General features: G+C 49.4%; 1 protein-coding gene across 7 annotated transcripts in view; it reads right to left on the minus strand.

Annotated features, from left to right (window-relative positions):
• Window positions 1-17,083, minus strand: part of LDLRAD4 (low density lipoprotein receptor class A domain containing 4) — a 303,261-nt gene that overhangs the window by 8,854 nt on the left and 277,324 nt on the right. For 4 of the 7 annotated variants that reach the window (XM_036419376.2, XM_045574708.1, XM_036419380.2 and 1 more), the window contains one exon: window positions 5,619-5,773. In XM_036419376.2, the coding sequence (XP_036275269.1) occupies window positions 5,619-5,773 (155 nt within the window). Of the gene's footprint in view, window positions 1-5,618; window positions 5,774-15,172; window positions 15,356-15,867; window positions 16,101-17,083 lie in introns of those variants that run through there. The other 3 variants (XM_036419383.2, XM_036419381.2, XM_036419382.2) reach the window with 3 other exon arrangements.

The raw sequence follows: 17,083 nt of genomic DNA on the forward strand, positions 1-17,083 counted from the left end.
GGGGTGCCAGACAGGCACAGAGGCCAGTGTGGCTTGGGAGGCTGACTGTCCAAGACAAGATGTAACTAGAATATTTATGTGAAATCTCATCTGTACAAGTTTCATCAAGTTTTGTCAACACACTCTGTGGGGCACACTGGCCACACCCCAAGCCAAATCTACAACTTCGGCAGAGAGTGTCTCAGGTATAGACTTTCCCATACGAGGGCACCCAAGTTTCTGTCCCAACAGGCTGGTGGTTGCAGTCCTGATCCTCCTTGCCAAAATCTGGGAGAAAGAACCAATGGTCTCCTGGCTGGTGCCCCCCAGGCGCTGGCGTAGCCCAGGATGCACTCAGTGCCTGCCTGGCGCCGCTCCGTCTTCACAGGGGGCCCAGGCACCTTCATTGTCACTATTGATTGAACCCCTGCAGCCACTGGGTCATGAAGAAATGCCCAACACGACTCCTTTTGTTAATTTTTCATTGAAATCGCTGTGTTTATAGGTCACAATAGCTGAATAGCCACAATTACATATGGTCCAAACTAAGTAAAATGTTCTTGTTTTGCTGCTGATCCTCAGCAATTGGCTGGCCAGCTTGGCCTTGCCCACTGTCCGCTGTGCCCTGGGCTGGCCAGGTGGGTTAAGCCAGCCCCGCCGGGCTGGGTACAGGGTGTTAGGGAAGGCCACTCAGGTCTCTGCCAGCTGTGGGAAGAAAGGCTTATGTAAACTGCTCTCAGGGTTGTGTCTGGATTATTTATGCCCCTCTATTGCCTTCCTGTTACTTGGTGGCCTAAGGTAGTGAATAATCTAGAAAGTCTCAAAGCTCTGAAATCACACAAACCAGGCTCTGAAAAATAAGCCTGGGCTACCTCAGAGAGAACACATCAGGTCTTCATCCCAAGCCCACTCACCACTGTTTTAAAGCATTTGCTTTTCCTGCAATTTCATTTCATTCAGAAATGGCTTATTCCTCTACAGTCAGAACCAGTGCTGCCCCACCCCCGGGCTCCCCGGAACAGCACCTCAGGGACACTGTGGGATGCAGGCTCACCGGCCTCAGCCAAGGCAAACTCCACCTGTCCTCCCTTGGGCAGAGGGCACCTGGCAAGAGAGGGTGTTCTTCCAGCGGGCAGTGCTGGAGCGAGAAGGGAGGAAACCAGGAGAGAGGTGCTGCATGAGGAAGACGGGGCGTGATGGAGTCGGGCATGAGGGCATCATACAGAGAAAACACTCCAGAATCTGGACAAGCCCGGACAACTGGTCCAACCTACCACTTTCCAGAAGGCTCTGTGAAAACCAGGGATGTTCGGAGTTACTGAGACCCTAACTTAGGAGCCTGCCCTGCCTCTGGCTGGGTGGGAGGAGAGGGGCCGCTCCACCAGCGCAGTGAAGTTTACTCAGCCAGATCGTAACAGCTACATGCTCAGCAAGCTTCCTTCTCAACACAAACACAACTGTTATCTTTGGTTTCTCCATCCTGACTACCGAGTCTTCCGGCAGAAATAGGTACAAATAAATTTAATCAAGTGTTCAACCAAATTACCTAGATGCCCAGCCCTTCTCGCAGCATCTAAAATAAATACACCTTTTACAAACATGCTTATGGAGACCTCAGATAGTTCTAGAACAAATGGGCCCAAAGGGCCCCCAGAAGTAAGTGGGTCCCAGCCATACACAGGCTCACCCACAGGGAGGGCGGCAGTGGGCACCCACACCCACAAGTTGCTAACCGGCCACTCAGGCCGCTGGGATGGCAGGAATTAGATGCCAACAAAGTGAAAGGCACTCAGGGGCTCTGACAACAGACACGAAACCACATGCACAGCATTCACCGCAAACACCTATCCATCTTCACCACCCCAAGGGGGGCCCAGGGGCCATCACTCATGTTTTATCAGTGAGAGCAGGGCCTTCCCCATCACCAGCCAAGCCTGGACCTAGCTCTTCTCGGCCCCTAAGAGGAGGAGGCTGCTTGGCACCTTGAGATGTGGAGGGAAAGCCACCTTCCTGGAGGGACAACATGAAAGTGCCCATGCCGAGTCCTCATGCCCCATCCCAAATCCCTGCTACAGTTTATATCCACGTGATACACACCCCAGGGCACACACACCAACGGCCATTGCAGTGAGGCTGAGAAAATGCCAGTTAGCCTTAGCGTAGTGGATGCCACTGATGGTGATGAGGACAGGGCAAGAGCAGAGCACGGCAAGGACACCTTCATTGTCTTGGGCAGTGCCTGGCTCCTGCCCGGTGGATGACCGAATGAAAGGAGGAGGCAGAAGCCGGTGGAGGGAAACTTCTCCCAAGGCAGAGTCCTAGACGAGAACCATCTAAACCATACAATTTCTCTGTGGACCCACAACATTTTCTGCCGAGCTGCTGGGGAGTGTTCACTCTGTGGAAGCCATGAGAGATCCACTTATATGAACAGGCATCCTCTTCAAGTGCCCTGGGAAGGGTGGCATCTAGCACCCGGTCAGATCAGGGCTCCCCACTCAGCACTGCTGACATTTGGGGTCAGATCATTTTTGTTGTGGGGCTGCCCTCTGCATTGCAAGATGTTTAGAGCATCCCCGTAGCAACTCCCTGGCTGGAGTTGCCCAAATCGTCAAATGTCCCCTAGAAGGCAAATCACCGCTGGTGGGGGACACGAGCGGAAATGAATCTGATTGCTCTCCTGGTGCTGCAGGAAGGGAACTGGCATTCCTAAGAAGGTTATTGGGAGGCAGGAAGCCTGGTGAGGAAGCACCTTCCTGGGCCAAAGGACCGGACCTGAGATTTCTGAGTCCAGGAGAGAAGTCAAGGTGCTTCCTCACCCTCTCTCTTTCTTCTCTCGACTATAAATTAGGCTAATGGTCCTAGTCATGAAATGGAGCTACAGTCTGGGCCTGAATTGTCGTGGTCCCTGTGTGAAAACTCCATCTTGAGCTTATGAAACATTGAACAGAGCCCATTGCTAAGCTGCACAATATCCACACTCCCATTTTATTGGGAAAGAAAATTCAAGCCTTGGGAAGCCTTGGGAGCTCCCAGGGGCAAAACTTTCAAGCGTTTATTAACAAAATTAGACACAGACGGTGATCAAGACCTCTGCAGACACGATCTTCGCTACTGATTACCTTCACTTGCCATGCAGCGTGTGGCCCTGAAGGAACCTCTGAAAGTCACTTCATTGCTTTCTTGATTTCGAGGACAGGAGGCCCTGCTACCCACGGGGACCCACTTCCAAATGAAACAGAACACACATCCCAAGTAAAACCACACTTGCATTTTTTTACTTTCTCTTTTTGTAAAATTGTTTTCCTGCCACCCCTCTTTGCTGGTCCTTACTCAGAGTGACTTTCTGTGTGCTGACCTGGCAGGGAGCTCCCAGTCTGGGGACAGAGACCAGTGAGCAGGCGCTAAGGCAACAATGGCTGGCACAGTGAGAGGAGGCCTGGCCAGGTCTGTGCTGAGGTGTGGAGGAAGGAGCCAACTCTCCTATCTGAGGCAAGACAAGGCAAGGCAGGGGAAGAAAGAGGATCCCTAAAGCAAATCTGAGGGGAGGATGAGGTGATGGGGCCCAGGCTGGGCAACAGCAAATGCAGCCTGAGTTGCCCAGGTACAGCGACTCCAAGTACTTCGGGGCTTGAGGCAGAAAGTGTAAGATGGTGAACTTGGACACATTCATGGCAGGTACTGCCCAGAAACTTGAGAGCTGCCTATTGATGATGGTAATGAGTGGGATAAATTTTACCTATTTCTCCCCAAGGCCAGGGGTCGGAATTTATAGTCCTCGCATTAAGACGTAGGCCAAGCAATGCTGGCCAATTCTTTTGTAGTTCTAAAACTACTGCTGTGACTGGCCCCTCTCTCTTTAAACTCAAGAGGATTATGTGTTAGAACTTCAAAGGAATTGGTTCTCTCCTTCAGGTAACAGTGTGTGTGTGTGTGTGTGTGTGTGTGTGTGTGTGTGTGTGTGGGGGGGGGGAGGGGATCTACAGGCTTAGGACACCAGTGTCCTGTGAGTCTGGATCCAGCAGGTGCCGGGTTGCTGGGATAACAGGAGGCCCACAGGAAAGCCATCGTGCTGTGATGCAAGCCATGTTAACCTGTGGACCGAGCTGGGGATCTGGTGAGAAGGAGGAAGGGGACAGCAGAGGACTAGAGAAAGTGATTCTGGTCACGGTCATGGCATGCTCTCCTGGTCTGAAGGGTGGCACACAAAAGCCCCATCCCTTTGCTCTCCCTCTGCATGCCATGGACACAGAACCCTTGGCAAACCGGGGTTCTACCCATGGGAACAGCAGAACTGATGGCTTACTGAGCCACCCTGCAGCCCAATGAAGCACGACTCTGACCTCCTAAGAGGTCCCAGGGTCCCTGGGTTGGGCTGCACCATACTCACTAGGACAGTTGCACCCCACACTCACGATGGTCTACCTAAGCCAGGTACCAGACAGCTCTGGTCCTGACACATACTCTGAGGAACTCATATTATGTGGGAATTCTGCCTCCTTTGCCCACCATCAAAGTTAACAATTTATAAGCACCTAAATTTCCTATTTCCAAACTTCACGAGAAATCACCAGAATAAGTCCTGGCCAGGCTGCTCAATTGGTTGAAGTGCCATCCTATACAGCAAAAGGTGGTGGGTTCGATTCCCAGTCAGGGCACAAACCCAGGTTTCAGGTTCAATCCCCAGTCAGGGCGCGTGTGGGAGGCAACTGATCCATGTTTCTCTCTCACATCAATGTTTCTCTCTCTTTCTTATTCTCCTTTCCTTTGTCTAAAATCAATAAAAGAAGAAGAAAAAAATATATAATAAAATAAAATAAAAAAACTAAAACCCACCAGAATCATAGTTTGCAAAACTAGCTCAGAACAGAGAGTTCCTGTGGCCCTTGGTCTACCAGGCACAGATCACAGAGCAGCTCAGCTGAATATCAGTGTTCTGTTTTCTAGAGGAGGGTGGTTCAGAAGTAGCTAGAAACTTTAAAAAACCAACCTGAAGAGCCTTACTAAAGGCTGTTCCGTAAGCCCCAACACAAACCAACCTGCCCTGAGGCACCTGAGGAGGCCCCGAGCCCTCGCTGTCCCACCGCCACCCCTCCAGCTCACCCACACCTGGCACTGCTGACCTCCTCGGAATCTTACAAATACAGGTCATGAGCATATGTGTATTCAAGGACAGGTCTCTCCATAACCACACGGATGCATCTCGCACGTGTGATGTGAGCGGAAGAAGGCGGACACCAAAGGGCACCTATTGTATAAGCCTATTGTTATCGCATTCAAGCTGGTGAAAGTCATCTGTACTGATAGCCCTGGGGGCCGAGGTGACCTTCTGGGGCATGCCTGGGCCTGGGTGTGTTTCTAGAGGCGGCTCCTGTCCCTCTGAGCTCGGGTGCAGGTTACCCAGGGGTGCCCAGTTTGTGGGGATCACTGAGCTGAGCATTCAGGATGCACATGCTTTCCCACGAGTGTAGTGACCTTCAATGGAGAGTTTCCCATACTCTGAACAGCAGTGGCTGACACGGGAGGCTGTCCTGCTCTGTGGCCCTCACGGGCACCCGGCCGCACTCTTGGAGCCCGGGCCAGAGGGCCAGAGGGCCAGAGGCCTGGGCAGCACCGGGGAGGCACGGGCCCTCGCTTACCTGCTGCAGCCGGTCCTCTTGCCTCCGGCTCTGACTCGGACGGTTGATGAAAGACCGCGTGGACACCTTGTAGTGATTCAGCAGGCAGACGATGACCACGACCATCACTGTGACCACCACAATGATGATGATGATCTGGGCGAACTCCAGCTCCGCTGCGAAGGAAGAGGAAGCCGTATGAACCACGTGCTGCCCTCAGCTCCCCAGCCCCCGTCTCCGTGAGGCCCTCTGACAGGACAACCCCGGGCACTGGAGGCCTCTTGCATGAATCCGCTCCGCATGAGAATCTCATGAGAGAGAAGCTGTTTTTCCCCAGGCCTGCCGCCCAAGGCCACTGCCGGACTTTGACATTCTAATAACATTTCAAAAAGAGGAGAGCCAGGCAGACCTGTGGTCTCGGCCTAACCTTGGTGCTCAGGCAAATCTGCCTTTGCAATGTTATAATGAGAAGAACCAGAGGACAATGTATTCCCTTGGCCCCAAGAGACCTCTGGAGGTGCGATGCTGTAACTGACACTATTTCACACGGGAAATGCAAAGACCAGTCCAGTGCGTATGCCACAGGCTAGTGGACACACGGGCTGCCCCTGCCTACTGGGCAGGCCAGCCCACAAGGGCCATCTGTTGGGTATGAAAAGCTCAGCGTCTCCATTACCTAAACCCTGTTCCTGCCAGACGATGCCCCCACCTGTAGGGGAGTTAAGAAAGTCTCTCAAAACCGAAGCCGTTCCTCCCAGTGTAATCTCTCTGAGAAAGTTAAACCCATCTTCATGGCTGAGTTTCCCAAAGCACATCTCACGCAGGACCCACATGGTACACACTGAAGAGAAAACCTATGTTGATAATGTACTCCCACCTCAAGGCCGCTGCCTTTAGAAGTAATTTAGAAGATCCATCACTGTGCTGAACTCCACGGGGACCGCACTTTATGAGCAGTCAGGTCACCATGGGCCCTGACACTGTCATGAAAGAGATGGTCTAAATGCCATTAACACATGCTTCACACACAAGGGTAGTGCCTCGGAGCTGCTCTGGAAGAACAGCACGGCGAGCTGTCAATTAGAGGGAGGTGGCTCAAGCCCTTCCGTTCGCAGGGAGGAGCAGAGGCTCAGTGCCCAAGGGCAGCTGCAGAACCCAGACTTTCTGCTTCCCGGCCTCCAGCTCGTAGACTGCTGAGTGTTGGCTACCTGTTTTCCTGAGTCTCCGCACGCTCAGAGGAAGTGATTGTCTGCACAGGGGCATCACGTTAAAGGGCGAGAGGCTCAGGAGGACAGCGAGGAGCACAGTGCCTGACTTTTGCTGTGAGGTGGGGAGGCATGGGGTATAATGAAGGGCAAGAGACAGAGGGGAGAACTCTCTCAACTATGCTACTGCGTCACACTTGCCACACATACAGGCATGCACGCTCATATACACATATATATGCACACACAGAGACACACATGCATGCATGCACACAAAAGCACATGTGTGGACATACACACATGGGCACAATGCATTCATGCACACAGGCATACAAATACACCCCTGTATGGGTACACATGCATACAAGGCATGCGCACACATGTACACATGTGCACAATGTACACCCTCTTGCTGCAGCAGGACTTAGGCCACTGGCCAATCAGGAAGCATGATGGCCACTTGGGATACGTAAAAGGGGACTGGATAGCACCTCCCCCCTAGTATTTGCAGCTGTGTGCCTCCACCATCCGCACCCTGAAAATGGGGATAGATGGAGGGTCTTCCTGAATTCCACCGTGCCCTGCCCTGTAGCAGTGTCCTCCACTCCTGTCCTTGGTCCCCACATAGCTGAGGGCATGGAGCTTTACATAGCGCCCTCTGGACTGGGCATGACTGCATTTGGCACTGGGCCTGACTGGCCGTTGGTTCAGAGGTGCGCCTTAGAGAGTGGAGAGCTGAGTGTGAGAGAACGGAACTGCTGAGCTCCAGGTGGGGAGCAATTAAGGCCAGGTAGGTTTTCTGGGTACACCACTAGCTGGCAGTAAAAGGGCAGATCCCAGGGGGCATGGCTGACTGAGGAGGTTCGGGCAGCAATGCCCTGAGTGGCTCTAGAGGCTGGCAGTCAGCAGGACCCAAGCTCCCCACCTCCCCTTCCTCGTGTCACCGCTCTGCACACCGTGAGGTCCAATGGCTGACTTGGCAAGTCCTCTGGAGGCCCTGGGTGCCCAGTTCATCCCTGAGGGCTTCAGCATCTACTTCCTATGGGGAATTTATGTGCACCCAACCCCCTCCCAGGGACTATCAGAAGCCTTCATGCTAGGAGCCTCCTGGAAAAGACCGAAATTCCTCTCCATCAGAGGGAATAGTCTAGGAACATTCAGATATAAATGTGACCTCATTTATCCTCAAAGGCTGTGGGGTGTGTGACATGCATGTGAACCCAGAAATACTGCCTTTGCATATAACATTTCCATGTCCAGGACACCCCATGTCTTTTTGGTGCCCACGTCACATGGTGCCTGTGCGACCATGCGATGGATCCCTTTCTTGGCCACTTGTTGACTGTCTGCCTTTCACAGGAAACTATGATTGGAAACCTATGTCTATTTATCTTGTGCTTTTGGTGTCAGGCATGGGCGGTGCCTGTCAGGTAGTTAAGTGACTTCATCACTAAGAGGAATCAATGAATGAGTCTGGAGCACCCATGTTGAGGCCAAGACCTCTCTTCTGGGACACATGGCTCCACCTGTGCAGGTGTGCCCCTGCGAGGACACTACTGCTGACAGGACCGAGGCCTGCATTGGCCAGCGAACAGAGGAGTGCGACTCAGCAGCTGTGAGGATATGTGCAGAGGGGTGAGCTGCCAACCCAAGGACTATCACCCCAGTGAGAGGCAGTCACTGACCCAAGCAGGGGGTTGATTCTGCTTAGGTCAAAGGTGGCCAAGGTAGCATGAAGACAACCCAGCCCTGGCTGGGTGGCTCAGCTGGTTGGAGCATTGTCCCTTACACCAAAAAATTGCAGGTTTAATTCCCCGTCCAGGCACATACTTAGGTTGTGGGTTAGATCCCTGGTTGGATTGTGTGCAGGGAGGCAATCGATTAAGGTCTCACACACTCTCTCTCCCCCTTCCTCTCTATGAAATCAATTAAAAAACAACACATCCTCAGGTAAGGATTAAAAAAAAAAAAAAGACTGAACCCAAAATAATGCCTTGTTTTACTAATCTTTATTTTTATTTTGTAGATGAACAGCAGTATGTTCATAAATTGCCTCTCAGGTTAAATCCTGCCCTGAAATTGACAAGTGTTTTTGTTTCCTAAGAAAACGTCATTGCTTCATAGCCATGGGAAGAGGGGAAGGTGGTAGCCACAGTGAGGGATCTCACACAAAGTCTTCCTGAGCTAACCCTCCACTTGCAGAGCGTCTGCCTAGGTCACCTTTCCCTGAATATGGAAAGCTATGCAGACACCCATTCACAGCAGAGTAACCCAATTACATTTTCATAATTCTATGGACATATTTGGGCATATTTGTTGTGTTCCATTTGAAAAGAATTTTTATTATAAAAATGACCTTTAAAATTTAAGCGATATAGAATGAAATAGTGTACAATGTAAAAGTTCCCCTTTATGGGCCATGCTGTCCTGGGGGTGGGGGGCACAGTTCACCCATTGTGTGTATTTGTACATGTGCCTATTGAATAAGGGCTTTCTTCTTATTAATGAATGGAATCATTGTACAAACATTGTTCTAGTTTTTTTCACTTACTACATCACAGACATCTTAAATAAGAATATATAGAGACCAACCTCAGTCTTTATAGAGGTTATTCTTCCAGAATACAAATATACTAGAACTTATATTTTTCCACTTGATGGATGTTTAGGTAGTTTCTTCTTCCTTTTTTTTTTCTTTCCTATTATGACCCAAAGATTGTGTGTACATATATATGTGTGTGGGAATCAATGTGTGTGTTGACCCACATTTGTAAGTATCCCTACAGGAAAATTCCTAAAATTGAAATTTCTGGGTCAAGGAAATTCCTTTTAAATGCTCATGGCCTCGGTGACCCTGTTTTATAAAAAGGCCCTTGCCAAAGAGAGGGCCTGCTCCTCACATCTTCATTAATACTGAACACTCACCCTTTTCTTTTCTTTTCTTTTTCTTTTTCTTTTTTTAAATATATTTTATTGATTTTTTACAGAGAGGAGGAGAGAGGTAAAGAGAGTTAGAAATGTCAATGAGAGAGAAACATCGACCAGCTGCCTCTTGCACACCCCCCACTGAGGATGTGCCCGCAACCAATGTACATGCCCTCAAACGGAATCGAACCTGGGACCTTTCAGTCCGCAGACCGACGCTCTATTCACTGAGCCAAACCGGTTTCGGCTGAACACTCACCCTTTTCATTTGTATTGATACAAATCTAAAGGGCAAAAATACATATCTTGTTTTATTTGTATTTACCCAATTTCTGGTAATTTTAGATCTTTCCGTATGATTATTGGTAATTTATATTTTTCTTCTTCATAATCACATTAGCTTATTTGTAGTTTTCTCATTTATTTCTTTCTCATTTATTTGTAAGCAGTCTTTACGTATTATGGCTATAAATCTTTGTCTGTTACATGTAGTGCAAATATCTTCTCCTAGTCTTCACTTCTTTAAACTTTGCTCTGAGTTTCTCTATAGGAAATATAAATTATTATGTCATCAACTGCTTTCTCTTGTTTCAGTCAATGAAAACAGACTTTTTTCTTGAACACTAACAACTGGAAATAGGAAGCTTTTACTCTCTTTGGGGCTACAAATACTCCCCCAAGAGGGGTCAGAGGATTCTTGAAATGAGAATTCGTGCTAACAGAGAGAGGGTTCTAGGAAACAGTATGATGGCTTCTGGACCCCAGAGCCCTGTGCTACCAATACCCTCTCCCTTCGAGACCTTACTCAAGCTCACCAGGGGAATACAAGCAACCCCCATGCCTGTCCTCCCACACCCTCTTTCACTCCAAACAAGAAGATTCTGCTGAAAAATGCATCACAAACAGCAAATTAAGTAGGATATCCGCAGCCTGGAAGGCAGATGGGAAGGGCAGATGGGGAGGAGGCTGTAGACCCACAAACCCAGCTGCCCTCCTCCCCTCTGTCCATACATTTTGTAGTTACTGTGATAGGTGATCCTTGTCTCTCCTTTCGTCATTCCTGAACCCTCCCTCCAAGTGCCCCACCCATTCATGGAGCAGGACCCCAAAGTGTTTTGCCAGCCCCGACATGACTCTGTTGCCAAAAGCCCAATTTTACATCTTCTCAAGAAAATATCTTTCATAGAACAAGTAAAAGAAATTTCATATGTAAAGAAACCCTCGACGACTGCATTCCCACCTCTGGCTGTCTCAGATGAAATTTAGCACACCTGTTCTTCAAAGTCTCTAGTTTCCAGATTTCTGTGTTCCTGATCTCAACCACAGACCTGTTCAGGGCTCTGGGGACCTCACCCAGCAGCACCCTGTACTGCGCGGTCAGGACTCAGGCAGGCCACGCCCTCTCCACTTCCTGCTGAAGCACCATCCCTTCCAGGTGGCAGCTCCTGGCCACACATTCCTGCACACAGGCCCCCCACACACATACCCTCCCAGCTTGTACCATTTCTCTTCCATGTGCTCCAGGCTTGGAAGGCCCAGGTACAAGGCTGTGCTCAGGGCAGCAGAAGGTGCAATAAAGCCTGTTACCCTCCCCACAGGGAACTCTCTGGACAGGGCCTGGTGAGCCATATTATCTGACAGGTGCGTGCACTCTACTGCTCCGGAGAACCCAGGCCCTCCACCCTATGGAGCTGCAGTCTGTCCACAAAAGTGAGGCAGATGCCAGCTGACACCTGGCACTACACTTGGGCTTTGCTGCCCTCCCTCCCCCTGGTCTGCCCACGCCTGGCCCTTCAAGATGTTGTCTATTTTCAGGTGGAAGGGCAGAGGCTATGTGCAATGGTGCACAGAAAGGAAAAATGCCAATCACTTCTCCCTTCAAGACCCTATTCCAGCTTTGGTTTTAGGGGATGGGATGGGATGGAAAGGGGAGGTTAAGAGGAGAATGAATTTCAATAACTACTAAAACCCTTAAAAAAAAAACAACTTACAGGAATGGTAGAGTTCTGAGAGAATAACAGGGGTACTTTGGGGTTTCCAAAATGTCATATGCCCATGAGGGATTCTGACCACAGCCCACTCACTGAGCCAGTTTTCCTTGATTCCCTCAACAAGCAGGCCACACAAGGAGAGAATTTTAGGCCAAAGTCAAATTTTCACACTCTCCCTCTTCTCATGGGCCTATACAGCTCATGACGTTGCAATGGATGAGTCAGTGCCATCCAAACACCAGAAATTTTATAATAAATCCATCCTAAAATGTACAAGAAGGCACCACACCACCTTGTATAATTGCCATAAACCAGTGACAGTGATGACAGGGATGATGGCAGCTCTGTGTTTTTATAGAAACATCTCCAAGAGATTCCAAGATGCGCAGTGGAGAATTACAGAAATGGGGGGCTGTGTGAGGGAGGCCTGTGGGTCTATTCTCTAGTTCAATGAAGAGCTGAACTGACTCATACTAGAGGCATGAGTGTCTGTCCTATTTTTACAGAACTTTGGGGGAAGTGTGGTTCTACCACCTTAGGTTCCTAATATAATACTCATTTCTATTTGTGGTCTGGTTAACACCATCTTTCATTTGGTCTTCCCTACATTAATATAGCATCCTTCACAGAAGTCCTACTTTCTAAATGCTTAATTATTTTAAAGTTTCAGATACATAAGTTATGCCCTTTCTGACCTTATAACAGGGGAGGGTCTGGGCATCTCAATGGCCCCCTCCTTCCACCAGGCCAAGCAACCCCCTGGCAGCATTCAGAAAAGTTGCAAAGCAGAATATGATGACAGCAATGAATGCTTCCCACAAACCCCTGCACAGCACCCCAGGGGTTTATCTCCCACCCTGACCATCCACATGAGATACCTCCACCGTGCTCCCCCAAGTGTTAGAATCTCCTGGGAGCACTGAGACCACTGGAGGGTAGGCCAGCTGCCAGGGCTAGTTTATCTTCTAGGCAGCCCCTCTCTCCAGAGCTCTCCTAGGCCCCCCGCTGTGGCTCAGACACAGTGAGTGTCTGCATTGCCTTCCTCTCTGTCCCCCTGAGCAGAGATGGGGGTGGTGGAAAGATGACAGCCTTGGGGTGTCTTACTCTTTATTTATGGCTCTGTGACACTTTTCAAAGTGCTGAGTGCTCCTAAGGGCTAGTAGATTCTTTCCTGAATCCTACAGAGACTGGGTGGTGGGAGCAGGAAGAGGAGTTTGGATCCACATCGACTATAATTGTCTCAAGTTTGTGAACTGTTAGTATAAAAATACTCTCAGAGTCTTTAACGGTTGAATGAAAATTCACACTCATTAAACACCATAGTTGAGGGGGGAAAATTCAGCCTGTGTTATAAGAATAACTTCACAGCTTGAAGGTCAGAAGGCAAAATAGTAAGAGCTGTAATTGTAACGATTATATTAATATTATCTGCAGGGTGGGGCCAAAGGAGGTTTACAGTTGTGAGTTCGTGAAACAGAGTTTATTCTTGTATTCTTACTTATTAATTATTGTATTGTTTTCTACATGAGCAACTGTAATTTTTGCCCCACCCTGTATTCTGAACTTCCTTTTCCTCGGGGTGGACTGGCTACTCTGATCTATCCTACAACAAGCAGCACAACAGGAGGGGAAAAGAGCTACCCAGATATGGGTCACTCCCAGTGTTAGCTTCCTTTAGAACCATGGTCAGCAAACTGAGGCTCTCGAGCCACATGCAGCTCATTGGCCCCTTGAGTGTGGCTCTTCCACAAAATACCATGGCCTGAGCGGGTCTATTTTGAAGAAGTGGCGTTAGAAGAAGTTTAAATTTTTAAAAATTGGCTCTCAAAAGAAATGTCAATCGTCGTCCTGTTGATATTTGGCTCAGTTGACTAATGAGTTTGCCAACCACTGAGCTAGAACATCTCTCCCAACCCCTTGTTGAGGGGCTCTCTACCCCTGGGGGGCTTCCCTGCATGCATTTACATTTAAACGCTGGCACAGCACTTATCACTGTCTTATTGGTGCCCATTTTCTGACCTTCTTCCCCCCTGGAGTGAGCCCTGGGGCAGCATCCTGTTCTATAGCATCCTCAGCAGGTAGCACGCACCTGCCAGGAGGTCATGTTCAGGAGGTCATGTTCGTCACAGAGAATTGATAAAGAAACCCCTGAAGGAAAGGGCCCCCGAGACCAAATCTTATTTGAACAGTGTCCAGCACAGAACCATATTCCACTAAGCATTGTTTAATGACTTTAGTAGGAGAGTTTTGCTAAAGTTTTCCTATTCTGTAACAATTATTCAACGGTTGCTGCTTCTTCTAGGCGGTGTGAACTGGCCCTGGGAAGAGCCTCGGGCTGCTACAAATGACCTATGTATAGAACCCTACTGATAGTCACATGTTTATAATGAGCGTTCTGCATGATCATGAAAGTGGGGATGTACCTATAATCTGTAGGGGAGAGATGAAAGCAGAGCATAAATGGCACAGGGCCCCCGGAGGGCAAGGAATGGCCCTGGGCACATCTGAGGGACTCTGGTTCAAGGCCAGGGGCCTTTGATGGCCCTGGCACGAAGATAGCAGGGAGAGACGATCAGATTGACTATTTAATCCTCAGAATGCAGGTCTAAGCACTCATCCAACACCACTTTCCACTATGCATTTCAGAATCTACAGTTTGGTGATCTCTTCAGAAAGAAATTTAGCTAAATATGTTTCCATCAAAGATAATTGGCAGGATTTTTCTGAAAACACAGCAAAGCAGCAAGAGCAATTAGGACCTTTGAAAAGTCTACCCCTCTGCTAGGCTGTAAATGGGAAAAAGATACCTGGGTAAAACCATAATTCCCTCTATATAATTCATTTAAAGTCCTCCCCCACATTATTAAATTAGAAAAGTGTCTCAGGGGAAAAAAAATAGCTGCACAAGTAACTGCCTTATTCACAGCTGAGAGCCTTGGATTATGAGTTCTCCCTGGCCAGCAGTCAGTCTGTCTGTCTCCCTCTCAGAGTCACAGGTCTTTCCTACCATCTACTGTTCCTGCCCTGGTGCCCGAGAAACTACCCAGGGAACCACCCACATCCAGAGAAACGCAACCTTTCTTTAAAATGCTGATTTCAGTGGCTCGGGGTGAAAACCAAGCAAATCCTGAGTAACAATATCCAGGGGAGGTCTCCACCTCACTCACAGAGCATTTGAGAACCCAAACTCCAAAGCAACCCGCCTATGTATTTATGCACACCATCTCCAACATAAACGAAATGATTATAGAGCAGACAAAAATGGAAAAGCCTAAAATACAACTTCCCCAAGAGAGCTGAGCCCCGAAGTTTTCTCAGAGCTGACAGACCCTCCCCTTTAGGGAGACACAGACTTCGTACTTTTCTCAATTCCATCCTCAGACTAAACTCCAAGAACCACCACCACCAACCCCTGAGAGCAGGCACCTCGCACAGCTGGCCTTGGGCAGTGTACCTTTTTTCAAGAACAGGTCTGCAAACGGGGCCTCCTTCAGTGTGCTGTTGCTCAGGTGGTCACTGGACATAATCGAGTTCTTTGCCAGGGGGAGTCCAACCGTGATTATGCCCCCCCAGTTCAAAGCATCCCTTCAGCCTCAGGCAGTCTCCTCTCCAGGCAGCTCAGAGGTGCAGTTATAGCCAGCGTGGGGTGTGTGTGTGTGTGTGTGTGTGTGTGTGTGTGTGTGTGTGTGGTCTTTCTACTGTATCAGCGGGGCCCAGCCCAGGTGCTAGACTCAAACGCTGCGGCTGCAACCGCAGACGGTGGCTACCAATTATCAACTGCCATCCACAGAGACCGGGAGCTCTGCGGCAGGAAGCCGCTGGTGTCACAGAGCAGATAACAAGTCCAGGGGCTGAGCTCCGGAGAGCATCTGAACACCCCGGTTTTAAACAGCAGCACAGAGCGATGATTAGTCTGCACTTTTTGTGCGTGGCCTCAGACGGGACATGTCAGACACACAGGTGAGTGGGATGCAGGTAGACAGATCCTCTTCTGGCTCAATTACGTTCAGTAATCTTTTTAACAGGCAAATATCAAACCGGGCACGAGAGGAAGGGGAAATCTACAAATCCCAATCCAATATTTCTCCCCATGATTTCTGCTAGAGGCTCTCAGAGTTGAAGAAATGGAGAGAGAGGGGGAAAGCTTACCGAGGCAGCACGCAGCATGTGTGAACAGGCAGGGACGCTTAGCTTTTCTGCTGTGGATCCAGCCCCAGGAGCACGTCTGGGCTCAGAGCGCACGCCGTGTCCCTCAAGGCAGGAGACAGGCTGTGGGCTGTCCTCTGGGTCCTCCTCTCCCCAGAGTCTCTAACTGATGGGAGCAGCTTGCATGGCTCCTGCAGCTCTGCTCTGCGCTGGCAACTGGCAAAGCCATAACCACAGTAGGAAACACTCACAGAACACTCACAGTCTCTCTCCCTCCTCTCTCCCTCCTCTTTCTCCCCCTCCTCCCCCCCTTCTCTCTCTCTCTCTCCCTCTCTCTCCCTCTCTCTCTCTCTTTCTCTCTCTCTCCTCTCATCATCATTATCATTATGTCTCCATACATGATAGTACAAATATTCCCCAGAGAATCCTCTACAGTGAGGACTCTCAATTTTACTGTGCAATTCTAGTTTACAAGGTTCACACATCACAGATAAAACAATCTCAGGTAATGAGAAAAGGCAATTCAAACACTAAAGCAGAGACATATCTCAGGAGGGAGCTTTTCCCGGTTCATTGTGTGCAAGCACAGTCCTTTCCCCCCCGAGGTCTAACCAGGTCGGTTCATGTGTGCATAACACATCTCCAGCGCCTTCTGACGCCCCGGGCTGTGTGCAGAGACCTCGGTGTCTGTCACCACGCTGTACCGAAAGAGTCCTGCTGTGACCTCAGAGAAAAGGGCAGCGTGCCACGGGGATATTGCAAATAACCCCAGCCACAAGCACTGCTCTGTGACCAGAATAGCCTTTGTTTTTTCCTTATTTAGGGTAAATAGCAATGATGTGGACCATAACAATAGTTTTGGCTGTAGGAGGAGTTGTCAAAGCAAAACCAAACTGTTGGTTACAGCCAGCATTAGAAACAAGAACAGTTACATCAGCAGCTGGTCCCTGCTGTCTGCCCCAGCGCGTCACCTGGGGCCAAGGAGAGCGGCTGGGCCTGATGTCACCTCTGGTTCTCAGGCCGGCGAGAAGACATCACTATCTCATGTTCTAATGACTGGGGGGAGGCGGGGGGCAGGAAAGGAGCAAAAGAATCATCCAGAAGATTTTTCCAAGGTTTCATATGGATAAAAGAATGGGAATTTCAGGAGGAAAATTAACAGTTGTATACATTTGCATGTGCCAATCAAGACAGCCTGGTTTTCCTGGAGCCATTTCCA

The sequence above is a fragment of the Pipistrellus kuhlii genome, unplaced genomic scaffold, assembly GCF_014108245.1.
Source record: "Pipistrellus kuhlii isolate mPipKuh1 unplaced genomic scaffold, mPipKuh1.p scaffold_m20_p_6, whole genome shotgun sequence".
Classification (NCBI taxonomy): Eukaryota; Metazoa; Chordata; class Mammalia; order Chiroptera; family Vespertilionidae; genus Pipistrellus; species Pipistrellus kuhlii.